The sequence below is a fragment of the Brachionichthys hirsutus genome, chromosome 11, assembly GCF_040956055.1.
Source record: "Brachionichthys hirsutus isolate HB-005 chromosome 11, CSIRO-AGI_Bhir_v1, whole genome shotgun sequence".
Classification (NCBI taxonomy): Eukaryota; Metazoa; Chordata; class Actinopteri; order Lophiiformes; family Brachionichthyidae; genus Brachionichthys; species Brachionichthys hirsutus.
Genome location: NC_090907.1, coordinates 4,182,466 through 4,201,024, shown reverse-complemented (window position 1 = coordinate 4,201,024; position 18,559 = coordinate 4,182,466). Strand labels below are relative to the sequence as shown.

General features: G+C 41.7%; 6 protein-coding genes across 6 annotated transcripts; 2 read left to right on the top strand and 4 right to left on the bottom strand.

The window, feature by feature from the left end:
- Positions 1–1,615: 1,615 nt before the first annotated feature.
- On the bottom strand, positions 1,616–3,185 carry folr (folate receptor). Its single transcript, XM_068745658.1, has 4 exons — positions 3,057–3,185; positions 2,738–2,926; positions 2,317–2,452; positions 1,616–1,962 (listed from the first exon to the last, which is right to left on the bottom strand). Exons 1-4 carry the CDS (start codon positions 3,183–3,185, stop codon positions 1,691–1,693), a joined length of 726 nt encoding a protein of 241 aa, XP_068601759.1. The 3' UTR covers positions 1,616–1,690.
- Positions 3,186–4,937: 1,752 nt separating this feature from the next.
- anapc15 (anaphase promoting complex subunit 15) lies at positions 4,938–6,364 on the top strand. The gene is made up of 4 exons (XM_068745659.1): positions 4,938–5,057; positions 5,130–5,189; positions 5,299–5,442; positions 5,604–6,364. Exons 1-4 carry the CDS (start codon positions 4,938–4,940, stop codon positions 5,649–5,651), a joined length of 372 nt encoding a protein of 123 aa, XP_068601760.1. The 3' UTR covers positions 5,652–6,364.
- A 308-nt stretch (positions 6,365–6,672) lies between these two features.
- Positions 6,673–8,139, bottom strand: tomt (transmembrane O-methyltransferase). Its single transcript, XM_068745729.1, has 4 exons — positions 7,878–8,139; positions 7,352–7,548; positions 7,110–7,232; positions 6,673–6,870 (listed from the first exon to the last, which is right to left on the bottom strand). The coding sequence occupies exons 1-4, from the start codon at positions 8,137–8,139 to the stop codon at positions 6,673–6,675; spliced, it is 780 nt and encodes a 259-aa protein (XP_068601830.1).
- Positions 8,140–9,790: 1,651 nt separating this feature from the next.
- sfrp2l (secreted frizzled-related protein 2 like) lies at positions 9,791–11,584 on the bottom strand. The gene is made up of 3 exons (XM_068745728.1): positions 11,113–11,584; positions 10,343–10,423; positions 9,791–10,200 (listed from the first exon to the last, which is right to left on the bottom strand). Exons 1-3 carry the CDS (start codon positions 11,582–11,584, stop codon positions 9,791–9,793), a joined length of 963 nt encoding a protein of 320 aa, XP_068601829.1.
- A 1,108-nt stretch (positions 11,585–12,692) lies between these two features.
- Positions 12,693–16,662, top strand: lamtor1 (late endosomal/lysosomal adaptor, MAPK and MTOR activator 1). Its single transcript, XM_068745452.1, has 5 exons — positions 12,693–12,877; positions 13,605–13,750; positions 13,844–13,921; positions 14,435–14,558; positions 14,791–16,662. The coding sequence occupies exons 1-5, from the start codon at positions 12,836–12,838 to the stop codon at positions 14,881–14,883; spliced, it is 483 nt and encodes a 160-aa protein (XP_068601553.1). The 5' UTR covers positions 12,693–12,835; the 3' UTR covers positions 14,884–16,662.
- A 284-nt stretch (positions 16,663–16,946) lies between these two features.
- On the bottom strand, positions 16,947–18,184 carry lrrc51 (leucine rich repeat containing 51). Its single transcript, XM_068745650.1, has 4 exons — positions 18,133–18,184; positions 17,855–18,060; positions 17,619–17,767; positions 16,947–17,079 (listed from the first exon to the last, which is right to left on the bottom strand). Exons 1-4 carry the CDS (start codon positions 18,182–18,184, stop codon positions 16,947–16,949), a joined length of 540 nt encoding a protein of 179 aa, XP_068601751.1.
- Positions 18,185–18,559: the final 375 nt, after the last annotated feature.

Sequence of the window (18,559 nt, the reverse complement as noted above, 5' to 3'; positions counted from 1 at the left end):
TTGTAAAAGTGCTGCAAGACATTGCATCACAAAATAAACTATTGCCAGCCTCACCCCTTAGTACTGTACATGTATTGCCCTTTATAAATTTGCTGTACATTTATATGGTGACATCACGAGCACAGTAGACTTATGTAACATGTAGATAGACATTTTTGTCCCTGGATGCAACCAACTCTTTCATTGTGTACACATTACTTGTTGAGTGTATCCTTTACTGTCGCAATCTTTGAATTTTATAGTAATTTAAGTGGGAAGGGCATCATTTAAATATTTGAAGTATGGCTCTAGTACTACCAAACTTTTTCAATGCCATTTAAGGCCACATTTCGCCTTGAATAGGATTTTATTTGGACTCCAACTCATGCAAGAGAAAGAGACAGGAAAGAGTGACCTTTGGTTTGCAGCTGAACTACTGTATTAATGCTAAATTATACAGTGATAGTCAGGAAGGATGCCATTCTGCCAGAATGTTACACCACATTTCCAAAAAGCCACGGCTGACAGCATTAGTTGTGCCTTTTAAAATCACTAGATACCTTATCGCAGGCTTCATTATTAAATTACACATGCTTAAAAATGCTCCATTAATTTCACAGAGTCATTCTTGATTGGCCGAGAGCCACTCTTCACATTGCCTCATCTTTAACACAGTTAACCAATCATAAGGCATCCAAGACCCGAACATATTGAGACGTGGCATTGGCAAACACACACACACACACAGACACACACACAGGACTGGAACTCCATAATTATCAAGCAGTACCCACTAACCACTAGCTGGCCCAAAATGGTCATGTGATGATCGCTGGGACCACGCATAGAAAACATTTCTTGGGCCAGTTATATTTTTTCATCACACACATTGTTTTTATAAATTGATTGATAAATGTATCTGTAGTTTTCAGTAGTGTATGGCATGCTCAGCCTTGATTTTTCCATATGTTGGGTTTATTTCTTGTTTTATCATCTTACTGGTTTGGTGGTGAAAGTAATATTTGTTGTGTATACATTTTGTTGGTTTTTATCTTGATGGAAAAATGTTCCACATATTCCAAATAAGGAGAGCTGACCATCATTTTTGGATTTGATCTCTTTTATTTATTCAGACTACATGGACAATTTCCAAAACCGCAACTTCCTGCACACAGACCTGATTGTTGGGTGGATCAGATATGATGTAGATTTTTTTTTTTTAAAGACTCTAATTGGAAAGAAATGAAGAAAAACACAATGGATAGTGAGACATCGAGAAAGCAAACCAGAGGAGTATATGCAGTGACATTCTGAAGCAGATCCAAGTGGAATTTTGAATAAAAACATTTCTGTTAATGGATCAAATTCAGAGATTGATTTTAGTTCAGCAAAGTTATAACACACACTCTGAGCTATTTGTTATTACAATAGAGTACAGGACTGCTTTATTAAGATTCTTTTTAACGGAAGTTAAACAAAAATATTGGATAGATTTATTTTTGAGTGCATCATTTTTAACAGCTATATGCATATACTAGAAAAATCACTCCTAGGAGTGTATCTTCAATAGGATTCAGATGTGTCCAATAATCAACTGGCTGACCTAATCACACCAAAAAAAAAAAAAAAGCAACAAAGGGAGGATAACATTTGAAATCAGTTTTATGCATACTGCCAAGGTGACACAAGCTCGGTCAAGGATATAATTGCACTACATTATTACAGAGAAAGACGCAAAGGCCAGGAACAGAATCATTACCGAAGCAACGCTTTGGTGTTTCGGTGCACTGTTGAGGTAGTACTCAGCTACCTTCTTGTTGGGGTTTGTCCCATTGAACCAGAGCTGCATGCAGCGGCCTGATGCTTTGGTGTACGTGGTGTACAGGTAGGAATTCGACCAGATTTGTTCACACATGGACTGAGGTGTGGGGAAAACTGATGTCCAATTTCTGCACATGGCATCTGCGGGACAATGGTTCATATCTGTAGGGGAACAGGGCATTAGAAAGTCCAAATCACGGTCCTGACCATGTCTGAAGTATTGCCGGGCTTCCAGTAAATATAATTTAATAGAAGGTTTCAATGTGTTCATCAGTGCGTGTTTGATTTTTTGTGCATGTAAAACTGTGTATTAGTTTTGTGTGTTTTTGTGCATGTGTTGGAATTATTGGACATTAAAGGACTTTCAACGGAAACAAGCCCGCTAGGGCTTTTTTGAAATGCTCCTCTTAGACAGGATGTTTGACGTTATTTGTACTGTAATACATGCTACTGTGTGACTGTACTTGTACTCTAACATCCTATCTAATAAATATATTCATCATCATCATCACATACCTGAGCTCCAGTCCCATCCCTTGTGCCAGTTAGTCTTGCAGGTGAAATCGTCCTTGCAGTCTTCCCACCAAGTCTGGCAATCTTCCTTACACAGAGGCACATCTATAATGCGCTCCTTACGCCAGGACTGATCCACCTACACACACACACACATGCTCATAAATTAGTGGTCATGTCGTAAGTAATTAATAAGTATTAAGTAACTTATATGTTATGATCTGCCAGGTGAGTTTTTACGGTCTGCATACATTGGAGGAATGAAAAATCTTGATTCATCAATTGAAAGGTGAGCTTTTCTTAAACCATTTATTGCTAAAATGATGTTTACTAAAAGCAACTGGTTTTCAACCGCGTATGCTGCCATCTAGTGTTCTGGATATGAGCACACAGTGCCGGGAAGCGCTTTATGCGCGTTACGCACCGGTTGTATCCAGGGTCCCAAGTGAGGCGAGCACTCGTAGAAGCAGGTATCCTGGATGAAATGTTGCTTGCACTTGTCGGTCATGATGCCACAGTGGTCCCAGTTGAAGTTGTACAGGTAGGAGTTATCCTCGTGGGCTTCCTCGGTGGTGTTGGCTGTGCAACATGCATTGTCACGCCAAGGAGTACACTTCATGGGAAATATGAGAAGGAAAGATGGATCACATTAAGCCACCGAAAACATCTCGTGCTTCGGGAAAAAGCAACAACTATTTGGGTTCACATTATCTCTGAGGTTTTGTAACATTTATATTCCTCACCTGACTGTATAGTTGTCCCTCGGGGCCTGGCTCTACTTTGTGGTGTTTGGCATCCATACACATGTTGAGCTTGTCCTGAGATAGAGCTCCAGCGGAGAGGGCAAGGAGCAAGCTCAGAGCCATCCACATCGTTCTGCAGCAAGGAGGTATCAAAGTCATGGATATGGGACCAAGAAATGCTCATTTCAGTACACACACACACACACACACTGTGATATCATCACCATAAAGTCCGTCTGTATTAACTACATTTCAGGTGATACGGTGCGGTAAGTATCGCTGCTTTATTTGTGTTTTCCTTTTGTTTCAGTGTAAATGAGTTCCATCTAGTCCATTGCTCTAACAAAGATAATATAACTTTGACTGAAGAGCTAAGAGATTTTTTGCCTTCAACTTCCCACCAACTTTACTGAAAAATAACTATCTTGGGATTGCCTGTACGCCATTCCCCCCCCACTATAATACAATCCCTTGCTGCGCTTCTTTGACAATACAAATAAATAACTTTTGAATATTTTTAATCAAATATATAAACATAAAATTGTAGGAAGTATTTTACTGGAGGACATAATATGAGAACACAAGTAATAGCATTTTATTCTACAGACTAACTAATGATTCTAAAAGAGAGAAAGGAAATGAATCGACTCACATTATTCTGTGGTGGTTTCTTCCCGAAGTGAAGCTGTACACTTTGTACACTCTTACAATCTGGAACGCAGGGAGGTGCGCATTTGCGCATGCATGTATGTGTAGGTGGTATGTCAAAGGAAAGAAGGCTGCCCTGACTTACTCTAAATTAATATGTCTCCAAAGTTTAAAGTCTGGTGCGTGTATGTGTGTGTGTGAAAGAGAGAGCCAGAGAGACTGAAGGATTAAGAAACAGGCATGGAATGTGAATATAATAATTGTTTTATTACATCTTGTTATGACTTTGTCTTATCTCAAGGTCTTCCTTACCGTTTTACACACACACACACACACACGCACACACGGGATAAAATGGCAGTATGACCTGGGAGGGCAAAAAATGTTGAAAATGCTGAGTGGTTTATAACACATTGACAAGTCATGTCACACACTCAGAACATACATTTATTACTACTTTACATGTTTGGATGTGTGTTTCTAGTTCACCACTCGATACATGTCACTGTGTGTAAGACGCAGTAGGGTGACACTAAAGACCTATTCTATTTTAATTAAGACCAACAATTGATATTCACAAGAAGAATGTCCCCAGTTAATAATTATGGAATTTGTCCATCTAAATGCACTGCGAATATTTGTATCATGTTATGGGCAAATTAACAACATCAATACTAACGTTTTATATATATATATATATATATATTAATAATATACGTACATTATTGTTTTGTTTTCAATCCCTGGCTCTTGGGTTGGCTCAACAGCGGAACCTTTGTAAAGTGAAGTTGGCTCGCAGGACGTCGGAAGTATTTCTTGGCGAACCGCAACCGTTTCCGGTAACGCCGTTGTTTTGAAACATTTCAAATCCTGACCAGTTTGGCAGGTACTTCATTAGCTACAGTTTTGCTACGAATTATCGGGTGAATGTTACACGCGTAATTTCTTACGTACAGATTCGAAGTTTTGATGTGAAAGTCTTAGAATTTTACGTCAGAAAGTGAGAAGATTTAAATCGCATTTAAACGATCTTAATGTACCGCGCCCGTCCACCAGCGCTGGGTTGTGCTAAACTGAATTTTTGCCCCGTGTCTTAGTTTCTGTCGCTCAACCTGGCATTTAATGTTTCGTTTTTGTGTGTGGAAAATTACACACAGCCGCAATCCAAGCTAACTCCAGGCACATGCCAGTTCGTTTACTGCTTTTGTTCATGCCCCCCTCCGTTTAAAAAGCATGTCTACGCTATTCCCCTCGCTCTTCCCGCGGATAACGGAGTCTCTCTGGTTCAACTTGGACCGGCCCTGTGTGGACGAGGCCGAGTTGCACCAGCAGGAGCAACAACACCAGACATGGGTAAACGCCGCTCATGCAACACAGTGTCCGTCACATGCTCGGGTTTTAAGTTGTGGCCTCTTTCTACCTCAGTTGCAGAGCATTGCAGAGAAAGACAACAACCTGATGCCTATAGGAAAACCCATATTTGATGTAACGTATTGATCTCCTACAACAGATATTTTTTACTTGCGTCTTGGTGTGAAATATACACCAAGTATATGTTTCCCTGCATTTACAGTGTCTTCTCTTCACTGTGTAGCAAGGGGGGTATGAAGAAGAGGAAGAGGAGGATGACGAGGACGAGGAGGACAGTGAGGAAGACTCTGAGGATGAAGAAGACATGCAGGACATGGATGAGATGAATGACTACAACGAGTCACCTGATGATGGCGAGATAAATGAGGTGCTTTAATTTAAAAGAAAAGAAAATAAAACAGAAGATGAGACACTGTTGCAAAGTGTCCCAAATCTCCAGGCTGTGTTCTCTTGTTTCCTTTTTTATGTCCCTTCTCCTTAAACTAAGATGTACTTAATATTACAATTTACAATTATTCTTTCTGGCAGGTGGACATGGAAGGACCAGATCAAGACCAAGACCAATGGATGATCTAAGGAGCGTGATTCCCCGTGACTCTGCCTGGGACCAGATTCCTGCTCCCCAATTACAACATGACTGCAGCCCCTTCATTTAGGGACACACAATCTTTCTACTGTGGCAAGAATGACATTTTGCCTTGACACTTGAGATGGCCGCTGATTAAATCCAGTGCAGGTATCTCATATCAAGCTGCAGTTCAGGTTTGAGGTGTGGACTGTATGTTTGAGCAGGTGTGCATCTTTCCTGTACGGTTCTTTCATTCAATAACGATGCGTGTAACTGTCATGGACACACAAAACAGTGGAGCTCCTCCTGTTGTGTGAGGCGCACACACCCACGCGGTGGCAGCTCGTTTTCACCTTTGACTTGTTCAGTCATAAGGCACTTCTGAGAGGAACCAAATAGCTGATGGAGCACAGATGGCTCTTCTGGCGGAATAATGGGTCCCCTTTCAAGGAGACTGCACCATAATTGTACAATGGTGTCTGAGAGTGTCGTCGATTTGTTACAGATACTGTGCATTGAAACCATTGTGAAACAGTGTTCTAGCTGTGTGATACACCGGTCTGATCAAAATTCATTATGATGTCGGATTTTAAAAGCAGCCTTTACCACTGAGGGACGGTTAAGGAGATAGAAACATGGACAGTGTCCATCAAGTTTCTCTCCCTTTGATCCAAAAGGATTGCTTTTGAAGACTTTTAGTATGTGCACTGAAATAAACAGAACCCGTTTGATTTATTCATTTTAATGTTGATCAAAGCATGTTTCATACGTTTTAATGTCTTAGTAGTATAACACCAACTAACAATCTACTGAGGGCCGTGTTGGATTTAGGTTAAGTTCAGTTTAGTGTTGTTAAAATGCAAGGCTTGATTTATGCCTGTATTCACTGGTTATCCAAAAGGATTAAAGCAGCGATGTCGTGTAGTATGAAGTTACCAAATAAATTCAGATCATTCTTTTTTCCACGGGAAAGGGCGCTAGCCTGGAGGTAATTCCCTTCAAAAGGTTTCAGCTCCTGGTCTGTGTGATCTACATGATTCCCTGATACATCAGCTCAGCCATCCCATCCCTGATGCCTTTGCTGTATTCCAGTGTGGCTCGGTGGACCTTCCACTCATACAGGCCACTCTTGCGAATGTGTCTGAGGAACTTCGGAGCTCCAGGGAAAAGCACGTTGTCCGCCACGATCATGGACCCTTTTCCTAGCAGACCAGAGCCCTCCAGCATCTGTGGAACACAAGGAAGCAGCATCCTGTGGGCCCGATAACACTGAACGGAAAATAAGATATTTAAAAAGTATCTATTTTGCTCATGAATGTTAAGAGAAGAAGATTATGCTACTTCAATAGTACTGAAATATACAAAGTTTGCAGACACATTTGGACACTTTTATCCATTCCCCTGACAAGACGGGACAAAAAACTATAAAAGACTACTTTCATTCAGAGGTGATTTATTCTTGTCACCTGCAAATCAGGGGTATAGCATTTCTTCCAGTGGTCCATGAAAACAAAGTCCAGCCTTTCCAAACCATATTCCGACTGCAATTTAGGAATCACCTCATCAGACGGGTTCACGATGAGTTCTACCTGGAGATCACACGACACCGATGGTTTAGTCCTGCCTGCATTAAATAGATTTACGTCTAAACAAATAATTGGATTGGCCTCTAAGTATGTGTGGTGCTCTGGACAGCGAAGTGTCTCACCGTGTCATCGTCAAACCCTGCAAGGCGGATCACTTTCTCAGCTATGGCAGCATTCCTTTGGTCCATCTCAACACTGTAGAGCCTGGCACCCACCGGCAGAGCCCGGGCAATCCTCACGGTGCTGTACCCACAGTGGGCACCAAGCTCCAGCACTGTCAGGGGGCTCTGCTCTATCAGCAACCGGTCCAGGATTTTTCCTACAAACAGAGGAAAGCTTGAGGATTTTACAAAAACTGCTCAACAGATTGTCATGAAAATTACTGGAAGGGTTGGACTTATGACAAGGAAGAACCCACTCAATCCCGGAGTGGATCCAGATAAATTAATGGATTTCCCAGCCCACATTTTAAAAACAGAACGGTGAGGGAACCTATATTGATGGGGTACATCTCTAACTAGAATTTGAACAAGTGCATAATTCAATTAGGAAGCTCTGTTGGGCCTTTGCAGTGGTAAACCTCTGCTGCATGCCCTTCTAGTAAACAGATATACAGTATAGTTGCTGCAGTACACGCTATCTTCTCACCTTTCTTAGGTCCAATATTACTGATGAACTCCACCTTGCTGCACCAAGCATCAAAGGCATCCAAGATGCTGTTAGGGTCCCCGGCTACGGCGTGAGTGAGCACATACTGGAAGGCCCGCTCCTCACGACTCAGACCGGTGACACAGTCCTTCCACACCCTGACCAAGACTGCTCGATAGAACAGCACGAAAAAGTAGCGGTACCTGATTATCAGCGTCAGCAGGAGGGGAATGAAGGCCAGAGCGATCGCCGGAGACACCATCCTAACCCCGAGGTGGAGGGAAACAGCTTCGTTAGTCATATTCAAGAAGTTTCATCCCAACAATTTACTGTGTGAGATGGGGTTTATAAGGTGGATGTTGCAACTCCAGCTTCCCTTTTCAAATGTGCTCAAACTTAAATGTCGCACCAGCAGTCATCCTTCCGTCTGTCTTTGCATTAATAAACTACAATATTATGGATTTACTGTATATCAGTTCAGATCTTAGCGTGCCACCCTGCAACCTCTCTAGGTGCTTTCTACTCCAGGTATAGACATCACAGACATCTATGATTTTCATCACTGTAAAGCTTCTCTTTCTGTCTCGTGAAAAACAGACACACTCACCTGGTTTCTGCAAGGTTTTGCCAAATGCTGAGCCACAGCAGCACCGATGATGACAAAGATGAAAATGGCACCTCAGCTGAGGAGAATGCAGAAAAGGCAGGCAGTGTAACAAACCTGGCAGTATGAATAATTTATACATGGCGGTGTATGCCTTTCAATTATAAGAAAGAAAGAACGGAAGTTTATTTTATTAATCCCACATGGGAAAATAATCTATTAACAAACACCGGCAGTAATATAATCAACTTGTTATTTAAAAAAAAGATTTCTGATCTAAAAGACAGATGATCTCCAGATAATTAGAAGAACAGCGATACTGTTGACAGTGAGATGGACACTGGATATACCAAGTTAACCTCAACAGGTGTGTGTCTCTCAATGGACTCAAATTTCTCCTGTGCTTTGTCATCCTGGAAAGATCAAGAAAAACAGACACGAGAAAGGCTATTGACGGAATATTATCGAGTATAACTAGGAGAGCAGAATCCAGGTTGATACAAAGAACAATGGAGCAGAATAGAAAAAGAAGAGACCAAATATGGATCGGAATGATTTTTTTTATTCACACATTTTGGACCCTTATTTTCAGTAGTTCTTCGGTGAGGCATTCTAACAAACAGAAACGGTTCCACTCAGACTCTCGAGACTAGTATAGTAGTAAAATAAAAATTGAAGAGAAAATGACACGATTATTCAATCCATGACCTATTCTCAAAAATGTTTTTGATTTAAGATATTATAGGAAAATGTTTTTTAGCATTACAGGAAAAATAATTATAGAGCTTCATCCCAAATATGTGTCAATGGAAAACTAGTGATGGATAACCCCAATTATTTCCTTAAATGACTCAATACTTTGATTTGGATTCTGTATATACAAATGTACACAAAAACACAATCTCAAAGTCCAGATTGTCTAATGCTCTATTTTACACAAGGGAGCAGAAATATGTTGAGTGAAGGTAAATTAATAATTATGTAATGCTGGTAAAAAAAAAAGTATAGCTGCATGATGCATTGCTAACCATTGTTTTTTTTCTGACTTAATCAGGAGCAATTTATCACCTAAGTGGCCAGTATGCAGATTCACACTTATCTATAAACTAATCAAGGTCAATGGTCCATTTACATATAATACAAAAATGTTATCAGGTGGTTTACTGAGTGTTACTGGAGTAATTGTTGGCAGAACATTAGTTCCTGATGTGTTCCACACTCATTCTTTGGTAACTTTATTGGTTTATACTACAGATGGTTGCTAGACAACCACAAAACTACATCCACGGCGCAGGACGGCAACATTTGTCTAGATCTCTGGACAGGACTGTTTGAGTAGCGCTCTGATGAACCTCTTTAGCTCTTTGTCCCCTCTCGTCCACTTCACCAGTCGAGTCAGCACCAGTCTTCCCTCTTCGGCTTGAGCCAGGGCGAGATACCACCTACCCTTTCCGTCCTTTCCGCCGTCTTTTGCTTGCGTTTTGTGCATCTGGCCCTCGTCTGACCGCCTGTCTTCGTTTCTCTCTGCAGAATCTAAGCCAGGACAAGTGCAAGTGCCACCGTCTTGCAGCCACAACGCACTGTGGGCCATTGCGCCTCCGACCCCTTCCGCTCTCTCTGCGCCTCCCCCTGCCCACCTCAGGATGCGGCTGCGAGATGTCGGCACAAGCTGGCGGTCCCCTCCCACCGTCGACACGCTGCCCAGACGCATCTTAAATACTGAAACAGACGCAGAGAGAAAAGTCTTCAGCAGGTGTCAGTTCAGACACATTTTACAACAGCCTCCCTCTGCATGATTGGATGAACTGAAGTTATCTAACCACTAAGCATTTTGCCATCGTTGTTATCTGAATGTTCTCACCATATGAACTGTGGCAGAAGTTTTCGTAGATGTCGGTCTCTCCTTCAGCAGCCAGACTGCAGGCATCACAGATAACGCTACCTAGAGAGTGGAGAAGAGAGGGGATAAGTGTTTCCAATGGGGATACAGTATACAAAAAGAATCAAAAACGCCACGGGGTGTTTGGAAACTCCAGGATTAATGCAAGCAGAACACATTTAAAATAAAATAAGATTGGGGCGAAAAAAGAAAATAAAAAAGAACCCCTGACTTTCAGATGGAGAATACAGTTGGTCCAGAAGTAGGAGAGTTTAAATGTTTAAATTAAAATAAGATTTTAAAGAAAATAAATGTAAAAAAGCTGTCTGTGTTCGGCCTAAATCACAACTTCTTAAGCCAAATACATTTGTTTTTGTAGTACAGCCTAACTGAGCATGACCCTGACAACGATTTCGATTTTAGAGTTTAAAAAAAAAAGTGTTTTTCCAAACATTTCCAAATAACCTTGGAGATATCTTTCTTGCAGTGATGCGTCTTGTTAATGATTAGCAGTATGACTATAGGCCAGTGATATCGTCTGGCTGTTATTTGAGCTTTGTGCAAAAATAAATATGCCTGCAGTGGTGAAACACACTTGGATACTAATACAGTATTGTGTATAATGCATGGCCCCAAAAAGGTATATTGGTGTATAAATATATAGTACATGCCCGACCACTTTAAGTTGCTGTAAATATTCAATCAATAAGGTTCTGAGCGGAGTGCAGACAAACACCGATCCGGTCCCTGACCTTTCAGAACCTCCTCTACCGCCCGCAGCTCGTGCTTCCCGCTCCCCGGGATGCACAGCTCGGTCCCGCGAGGAAACCGGGAGCAGTTGAACATCTTCGGCCAGGGGAACCCGAACGCGCTCATGACGGGCACGCAGCCGTCCCGCACGGCCTCGCACAGGCTCCCGCAGGGGCTGATGGGCCCGCTGAGCTCCGGCAGACACACCGGGGCGAACAGCGCGCACAGGAACTTCTTGGTGTCCCGGTGGCACAGCTTGGAGACGAGGGGCAGCCAGGCGGCCGACTGCTGCTGGGCCTCCTTCAGGGTGTCGTGGCCGAGCAGGTTGGGGACGCGCATGTGCCTGTAGCCGACGCCGTGGCACAGGGACAGGGTGCTCGGGATCGGCTTGCAGACCGAGCGCACCGGGGAGCTGAACGGGAGCGGCGGCGGCGGCCCCAGATGGGCTCGGACCGGGTCAGAACCGAGAGCCATTTGGGATAACGCAATAACGGAGAGCACAGAAGCGAACATCGCAAATCCGAACAGGAACGCAGAGAGGCTACAAGGGAGAGACGCCTCTGCCTCGACTTGAACGGGCCCCCCCAGGTATAAACACAGGGGGGCTAATGAGAGGGCAGGCGCCTCCCAGTCATCATCATCACACCCCGGCAGACTGCCGTCTGCCTCCCCGGTTCACACACAGCCGTGTTTTAAAACATATCGGTGGCCACAGAGAATACATCCAAAGTATTGCGCCGTGTATAATCTTCATTTTTGCCATGTAAATAAGATGTTCTGTGTAAAACTGCGAACTGAAAAAATGCAATACTCAGGAAATTACTGCATTCGATGGGTTTAGTAATTTTTACTGTATTTGGGCTGCATTTTTATTATAAAAACATACGCATTAATTTGGCTTTTTAGAAGGCTTGCAACAATTGCAACAATTTTGAAAATGGTATCGACGATATAATGTTTATTAAATGTCTGACTCAAGTTGTACAGTCGCTTACAGGCTGTTTAAAGTTGTCTTGTTTTTGTGTAAAGAAAGAATAGAAACCAGAATGTGGCGTGTAAGAAGATACTTTAACTGCCTTAACTGTAAAATTAGGTCCTGGAAAAGGAAAATATGTCTGTCAGAGCTGAAGCCTCGGCCTCTGTCATCATTCTCTCTCAGCCAGAGGGGCCCTTTCATCTTTTTCCACGGTGAAACATGTGGCATCCTGTTCCCTTGTTCTTGCTGCTGTCTTTAGAAATACATGATCATTAATCGATAAAGCTTGTAGTTGTTTTCATTTGAATTTCATTTGCTACTCCATTTAAGAAAAAGGGTCAACATATTAATAATCAATTATTTCACACAAAAGATTGATTGGTTGCATTTTTTTTAAATATAGATGGGGTTTTTTAAAGATAGTAAATTATATAGTTTACTGTTTACGTTTTGCTCCATTAATATGCATTTATTTTACAAGTCTAAAACTTTTTTCCGTCACGTGACCAAGGCTAACGCAATTCCACAAATACCGGAAGTGATTGTTGCGCGCCGCTGCACGCGCGCTGTAGTCATGTGATAGCTTACCCGAGGAGCTGCTGTTGACAGTAGCTTCCTTCTTCTCGATGAAGCTAAAGTAAAGCCGCGCAGACGATCCGGTCTATGTTTGCTGGAGAGGCTAATCGCGGCTCGTTTCTGACGGAGAACGCAGCGCTGGGTTTGTGTAGCTTCGCCCCACGGACGCTGTCATGGGTTGCTGTTACAGCAGCGAGAACGAGACCACAGAGCAGGTAGTTAGCTGCTAGCGGGCTAAAGCGCTTGTCGATAAATTAAATGTCTTACATTACGTAAGAAAGTAAGTCATTTTGTCTATGACCTAGCATGCGTAGTTTACAGTTTAATTATATATATGCCAACGTTACAAAGTCGTTGTCTTTAAGTAGTTAAAGTAAAATTGACCCCTGAAAACATGTTTAGCTTGCTAGCTTAAATCTTCGAATAAGGCCTGGTTTAAGGCAAGCTATAAAGTTAACATTGATGACAAACTATCATAGAGAAGAAAGCAGAAAAGCAATTAAAGTTGTGACAAGTAAAAGTATAAATATGGCTATTTATTTACACATTTATAAAATAAAGTGTTCAAATTAATGTATTAGTATTATTAAAGTTAGGAGCAAAAATACTGATGATCGATTGTGACGTAAACGTTCTCATCGACAGAAGAAGGGTTTGGTATTCTGGTTCATTTACTTGATTCTTTATTTTTATGTCGTACGCAAACATTTCAGTCGTGTCTTCATTCCGTGCCCTGTCTGTATCAACGGCCTGGGAAGTACAGTTGAAATACATTTTTGCTGTGTTTTTTTTTTTTTTTTTTTAACCATGTCTCGTCTAATTTCGTTTTTAGATGTATTGTATGTATGTATACGTGTGTGTGTGTGTATATATATGTGCTGCACAGCTCTAAGATAACTAGTTAAACTACACTGAATCAATAACCTGCCTGGCCTGTTGTAGGACTCTGATGAACGCAAGCCGCTGATCACTCACCCAAACCCGGTCAGTAAACCTCCAAATGGGACTGATTGGGTTTCTCCCAGCGTCCCCTCGGCGCGGACCGACGAGCAGGCCCTTCTCACATCCATCCTCGCCAAGACCGCACAGTAAGACACTGCGTCACTCAATTTCTGCCATATTTCCTGATGATCAGGCAGTAATGGGCCATGAATAAATATACTGTGTTTCCTGTCTCCCAGGATTATCATTGATGTCTCAGCAGCTGACTCTGTCATGATGGAGCAGCACGAATACATGGACAAAGCTCGGCAATACAGGTTCGTTTGTTTGTGCGAACGGTGTGGCTCTGTTTGATAAGAATCGTGTAATAAATTGAGGCGTCTGGATTGCATGAATGTGAAGATGGTAATTTGTAACCGTCTGAAACACACATAGGTAGCCCATTAACCGTGCTGATATATTTATTTTAGTTGATAGGTTCTTAGTATGTATGCACCTTTGTTTTTTTTGCATACTGTGGTTGTGTGTGCTCTTATTGCAGAGGTATGCTGATGGCTCGTACACTATTGACATGATTTGCTAAGTTTTGGTTGAAGGGGGATGTGATTTGACTAAAAACCTGCAACAGCATAGCACTTATCCTACAAACGAAACCTTGAACCCCAGATAAAATTACACAGCTGCTGCGCTTGCAACGGCGTATCCACACTTTGGGTACTGTACTGTAGCGACTGTGTGTGAAAGCTGCGCTTGAAATAAAGCTCTAAACTACATCCTAACTAATAAAAGCTCAGCAGTCCAAATAAATGTGTGGTTTTTGGTTGTTTCAGTACGAAACTGACTGTGTTGAGTAACAGTCTGCCCCAGAAGAAAGCCCTCGCGCTGCCCTCCCTCACCAGCCAACCCCATCAAGTGCTAGCAAGTGAACTGGTGCCATACTCGGATGTTCAGCAGGTAATGCATACGCTAGCACACGTGGAAATGTTGGCACATGTTTGTTGTTGGCTACACTTAACATCAGAGCGATACTGTTTCGGGAGCAGCATGCTAAGCTGTGAAGGGTTGCGTTTACCGTTGTGGCTTAAAATAGATCTTGTATCTATCTAATGCTTTTCCATGAAACAGCATTGTCTAATTATTTTTCACACTCCCATGATCTGTTTACTATTTTCTTCTTTTTTTGCAGGTGTCAAAGATAGCAGCTTATGCTTACAGTGCAATCTCTCAAATCAAAGTGGATGCTAAGGAAGAACTGGTCGTCCAGTTTGCCATCCCCTGATTCTGCAGCCCTGGCCTCGATACTTTTGCTCCCATCCTGCTCTCCCTGTCACATCTGCGTCGTCGCCCTCTAGCCCACCCTTTATTAACGAAGCTTGGTCCTTGCACTTCTTAGCTATGCCTCTAACTGCTACAAAGACAAAGATGATGTAGCATTGCACCGCATGACTGTCATTTTGCGTACTTAATTATGGCTCAGCGACAAATGTCATCGATGGGTTATTTAAGGCGGTTACTGTAGATGAGCCATTGGAATGCAAGTTCATATTTACAACAATAAGGCATACTTTTACGTGTCGATCACAGGCTTTTGTCAGAAGCAGCAGTGGAAAACCTTTGTTCATCCTTCTCTGTGACTTCTTTAATGGTTTTAGGGCCGTCTCTTTATCTTGATTTGTATTTTGACTTCTTAGCTTGTAACCTCAGGCCAGGAAGTCAAATTCCACATGTCAAACAGTTCTCAAAGGCAAACAGTAGATTCACCTTTAATGAGATTTTGACACATCATTACTTTTATGATAAAGTCTCGACTTTATTTTTGCTGTTCCATTGGTGCCAGTGTAATTAATATTTTAGTTATTTACATGTATAAAAAAAAAACATGCACCATGGCTAGGAGTTTGCACTCAGTACTTTGACTAGTTCTGCCCATTCTTCCATCATTCTACCTGGACATCAAAAAAGTGAGGAAATCCAAGTCAAGGTGAAATGTTTTCTCTAAAAGTTAAGATGTTGGTACAATTTTGAATCTTATACTGTTTTGGGTGGATGCCGGTTAGAGCATAAACCATCCCTTAATATTTTATTGGCACCCTACATAAAGAGCCATGTCGCGCTACCGATGGAGCACGAGCCAGTAAATCAACTTGACTTGAGAGAATTTTCTTGTGATTTCACTCTAATGTTGCAAATTGATTAACAATTAAAACAGATCTGTTTTCTTTTGTTCACTGTATGAATGCTTCGAACTGAAGCCGAGTCATGAATGACTTGTCCGTAGCTTGGTGTTCTCTGATGGGTGAGGATGCTCAAGCAGAGGGACTGCTGGGTGGGCCTGCTAATGTCTACGGGGGTGGGAAAAGATTAAACTTTCTTCGGGCACAAGTTCTTCAGTTTACAGGCGGTAATGTGTCCTCTGCAGTTTTCTTGCACTGACAAATTGAACTGGCAGAGTATTTAAGGTAAAAACCCAGATTTCACATATTTAAGGGCATAAACTCTGTTTTTTCCTGTTTGTGCAGAATTTGCTGATGGAATATAAAAACAGACGATGGATTGTACGAAGTGTCTCCATAGTCTTTCGGTTGGGATTGGCTAACATCTTGTGGTGAAATACCTTTTAAGGCTTGCGTGTGTTGACTTTGACACAAAGCTTTTTTTTGCTGCAAATTGTGAAATGATTGAGTTCATATTAATCAGAAGCTAACCATCGCATAGCAGTGTGGGCAAACATTAGCAATCTATGTATGTACCACTGCAGATAAAATGATACAAGACCTTTTTGTGATGGTGATTTAAAGGTATATTTTCTCTTCACAGTATGGTGAGACGCTTGAGTCTAAAGGGATGATCTGCAAGGATGTGGTTAATACAATTACACATTTGATTTGATTTGAGTTTGTTTTTTCTCTGATGAACTCTTGGCATTTTTGTTTTGTTTTGTTACACAAAATTGTTATACTACCTGAAATGTGTTTGTAATGTCTTAGGCTAGTACCGGAACGTTTGAAGATTTATTTTGTCTGTTTTGGTTTAATTCATTAAAGATTTTCAACATAAACACTTGTTACTTATTCAATAAATCCCAAGATTCAAATGCACACATTTGGGAAGCATTTGATGTAATAGAGACAGTCAAATAAGTGATGGGCAATGTTTTAACAAGAACAAACCAAAAAAAATGAGGTACAGTATGTCAGACTAATACAAAATTCATTTTAATCAAATAAAAATCAACTGAAAGTTAGCATTTAAACTAGTTGTACCACAAGTAGCCAGAAATATAACAGTACGTGGAATATTCAACGGTTTTCCTACAGCGGACGCAGAGAAGATCGGTCAAGGTCACTGGAGAGGCTCCTTGTTACTCCTTCGATTGTAACGGTGATACCAAATATTTGCCAAGACTCGCTCCTGACGAGTCACAGCACTGAAGTCCATCGACTTTAACCGAGGCAGAGCAGCAATCACACGGTCCCTAAATGCACGAAAAAAACAGTCATACTTGCACACTAAATAGTTAATATACATTTTCTGTGTGCGCATACACAAACGTCCCTGCTGAATATTGAAGAAGTCAATATATTTGAAAACTCTTAGATCAACTTGACCTTATTGCTTCTTCTGTGGTGCCACGTACATTCTACAAAGTAAAATGCTTTGCTTTGGTAGATGACAAATCAGTATGTTGGAATTGACTTCTAGCCAGCCGGCAGTGTTGCTCTGTAGGCTGGGGCAGGAAATAGGAGTCCGATCTGTATTTAACCACCTGTTGCAATGTTATGAACCCACATGCTGGATAACCGTTTGTGTCCCACATAGATGCATAAAAACCATGCTATTGCATTCTTGCATGAGGTTAAACTATACTGACTTTTATTTACTCTAGTAAACCACCATCACTATGCTCCCTTTGTGCCTTCTCATAAAGAACCACAAAACACTGGCTAAGAACAAAATGGTCCCACACACAAACATTTTCCTGTCAGGAGGGATGTGAGAGTAAATGTTTGTCACCTGTATGCCTTGTTATTTTCTATGACATTTCCATGCAGAGTGATGGTGTGTAGATGAGGGAGCACTCCCAGGCGGTTCACCTCTGACTGGATAAATATGTTGTTGCCGTGAAGATACAACACGCGCAGTTCGCTTAGCTCACACAAAACCTGAAACACATGGACGCACATGTTACAGGCATATACATTAAGAGAACACGCATACAAACAAGGCAGGAAGAGTGAAATCAGTCATACTTCATCTATATGTGAGATTTGGTTGAAGGAGAGGTCCAGCCAGGCGAGCTGTGACGGCTCAGCCAGGAAGTGTGTGATGGTCTTCTGGAGGTCATAGAGGTCAGTGACGTTGTTGTTATTGAGACGCAGGGCGCAGCTTGGGTACTTCAGCTCAGAATTTCTCTTTATAGGTCGAATGCTGCTGGTTGGCGTCGCCGCCAATGCATCTAGAATTAGAATAAATACAGTTAATACGACTGTTTATAAAACAGAAGAAGGATATAATATGGTAAACATACCTACTAAATTGTTGATTTGGTTGAAAGATAAGTCCACTGGAGCGCTGTACATCTTTACACCTGAAACAGAGTCACTCATGGTTTGATAGATCAATACATCAAACAGTTTCTAAGAACCACACGTTAGAAAACACAACTTTGTTACATTACAGTTGTGTATCGCTACAATCCTTGCAGCTATATAGACATGATAGAAAATCTTGGGCAGGATGCTCTATGCATTTTAAAATAGTGTAAGCCATCCTCAATGAGGACGATTCTTTTCACTGATCAATATCAATAAATTGTTGACCTATAACGAAAAAGGCCTACCAACAATCTATGGTAAGTGCAGTTGAAACACTCTTCTGAGACAATGTTGTTTAGGAGCCGGTATTTCCATGTAGGAACAAGAACTTGTCAACAATCCGTTGCCAGGGAAACGAAC

Coding starts and splice junctions, on each gene's coding strand:
- folr (XM_068745658.1), bottom strand. CDS start 3,185: ATGTGGATGGCTCTGAGCTTGCTCCTTGCCCTCTCCGCTGGAGCTCTA. Junction 2,453..2,737: donor TGGGACCCTGGATACAACCG/GTGCGTAACGCG, acceptor GTGTGTGTGTAG/GTGGATCAGTCCTGGCGTAA. Junction 1,963..2,316: donor GGGATGGGACTGGAGCTCAG/GTATGTGATGAT, acceptor GTTCCCCTACAG/ATATGAACCATTGTCCCGCA.
- anapc15 (XM_068745659.1), top strand. CDS start 4,938: ATGTCTACGCTATTCCCCTCGCTCTTCCCGCGGATAACGGAGTCTCTC. Junction 5,058..5,129: donor AGCAACAACACCAGACATGG/GTAAACGCCGCT, acceptor TTTCTACCTCAG/TTGCAGAGCATTGCAGAGAA. Junction 5,190..5,298: donor TAGGAAAACCCATATTTGAT/GTAACGTATTGA, acceptor TTCACTGTGTAG/CAAGGGGGGTATGAAGAAGA.
- tomt (XM_068745729.1), bottom strand. CDS start 8,139: ATGGTGTCTCCGGCGATCGCTCTGGCCTTCATTCCCCTCCTGCTGACG. Junction 7,233..7,351: donor CAGGGTTTGACGATGACACG/GTGAGACACTTC, acceptor TGTGATCTCCAG/GTAGAACTCATCGTGAACCC. Junction 6,871..7,109: donor GCTATACCCCTGATTTGCAG/GTGACAAGAATA, acceptor TGTGTTCCACAG/ATGCTGGAGGGCTCTGGTCT.
- sfrp2l (XM_068745728.1), bottom strand. CDS start 11,584: ATGGCTCTCGGTTCTGACCCGGTCCGAGCCCATCTGGGGCCGCCGCCG. Junction 10,424..11,112: donor GGTAGAGGAGGTTCTGAAAG/GTCAGGGACCGG, acceptor TCCACTCTCTAG/GTAGCGTTATCTGTGATGCC. Junction 10,201..10,342: donor CTTCTGCCACAGTTCATATG/GTGAGAACATTC, acceptor CGTCTGTTTCAG/TATTTAAGATGCGTCTGGGC.
- lamtor1 (XM_068745452.1), top strand. CDS start 12,836: ATGGGTTGCTGTTACAGCAGCGAGAACGAGACCACAGAGCAG. Junction 13,751..13,843: donor ATCCTCGCCAAGACCGCACA/GTAAGACACTGC, acceptor CCTGTCTCCCAG/GATTATCATTGATGTCTCAG. Junction 13,922..14,434: donor GACAAAGCTCGGCAATACAG/GTTCGTTTGTTT, acceptor TGGTTGTTTCAG/TACGAAACTGACTGTGTTGA.
- lrrc51 (XM_068745650.1), bottom strand. CDS start 18,184: ATGTACAGCGCTCCAGTGGACTTATCTTTCAACCAAATCAACAATTTA. Junction 18,061..18,132: donor CCAAATCAACAATTTAGTAG/GTATGTTTACCA, acceptor TTCTAATTCTAG/ATGCATTGGCGGCGACGCCA. Junction 17,768..17,854: donor AAATCTCACATATAGATGAA/GTATGACTGATT, acceptor CATGTGTTTCAG/GTTTTGTGTGAGCTAAGCGA.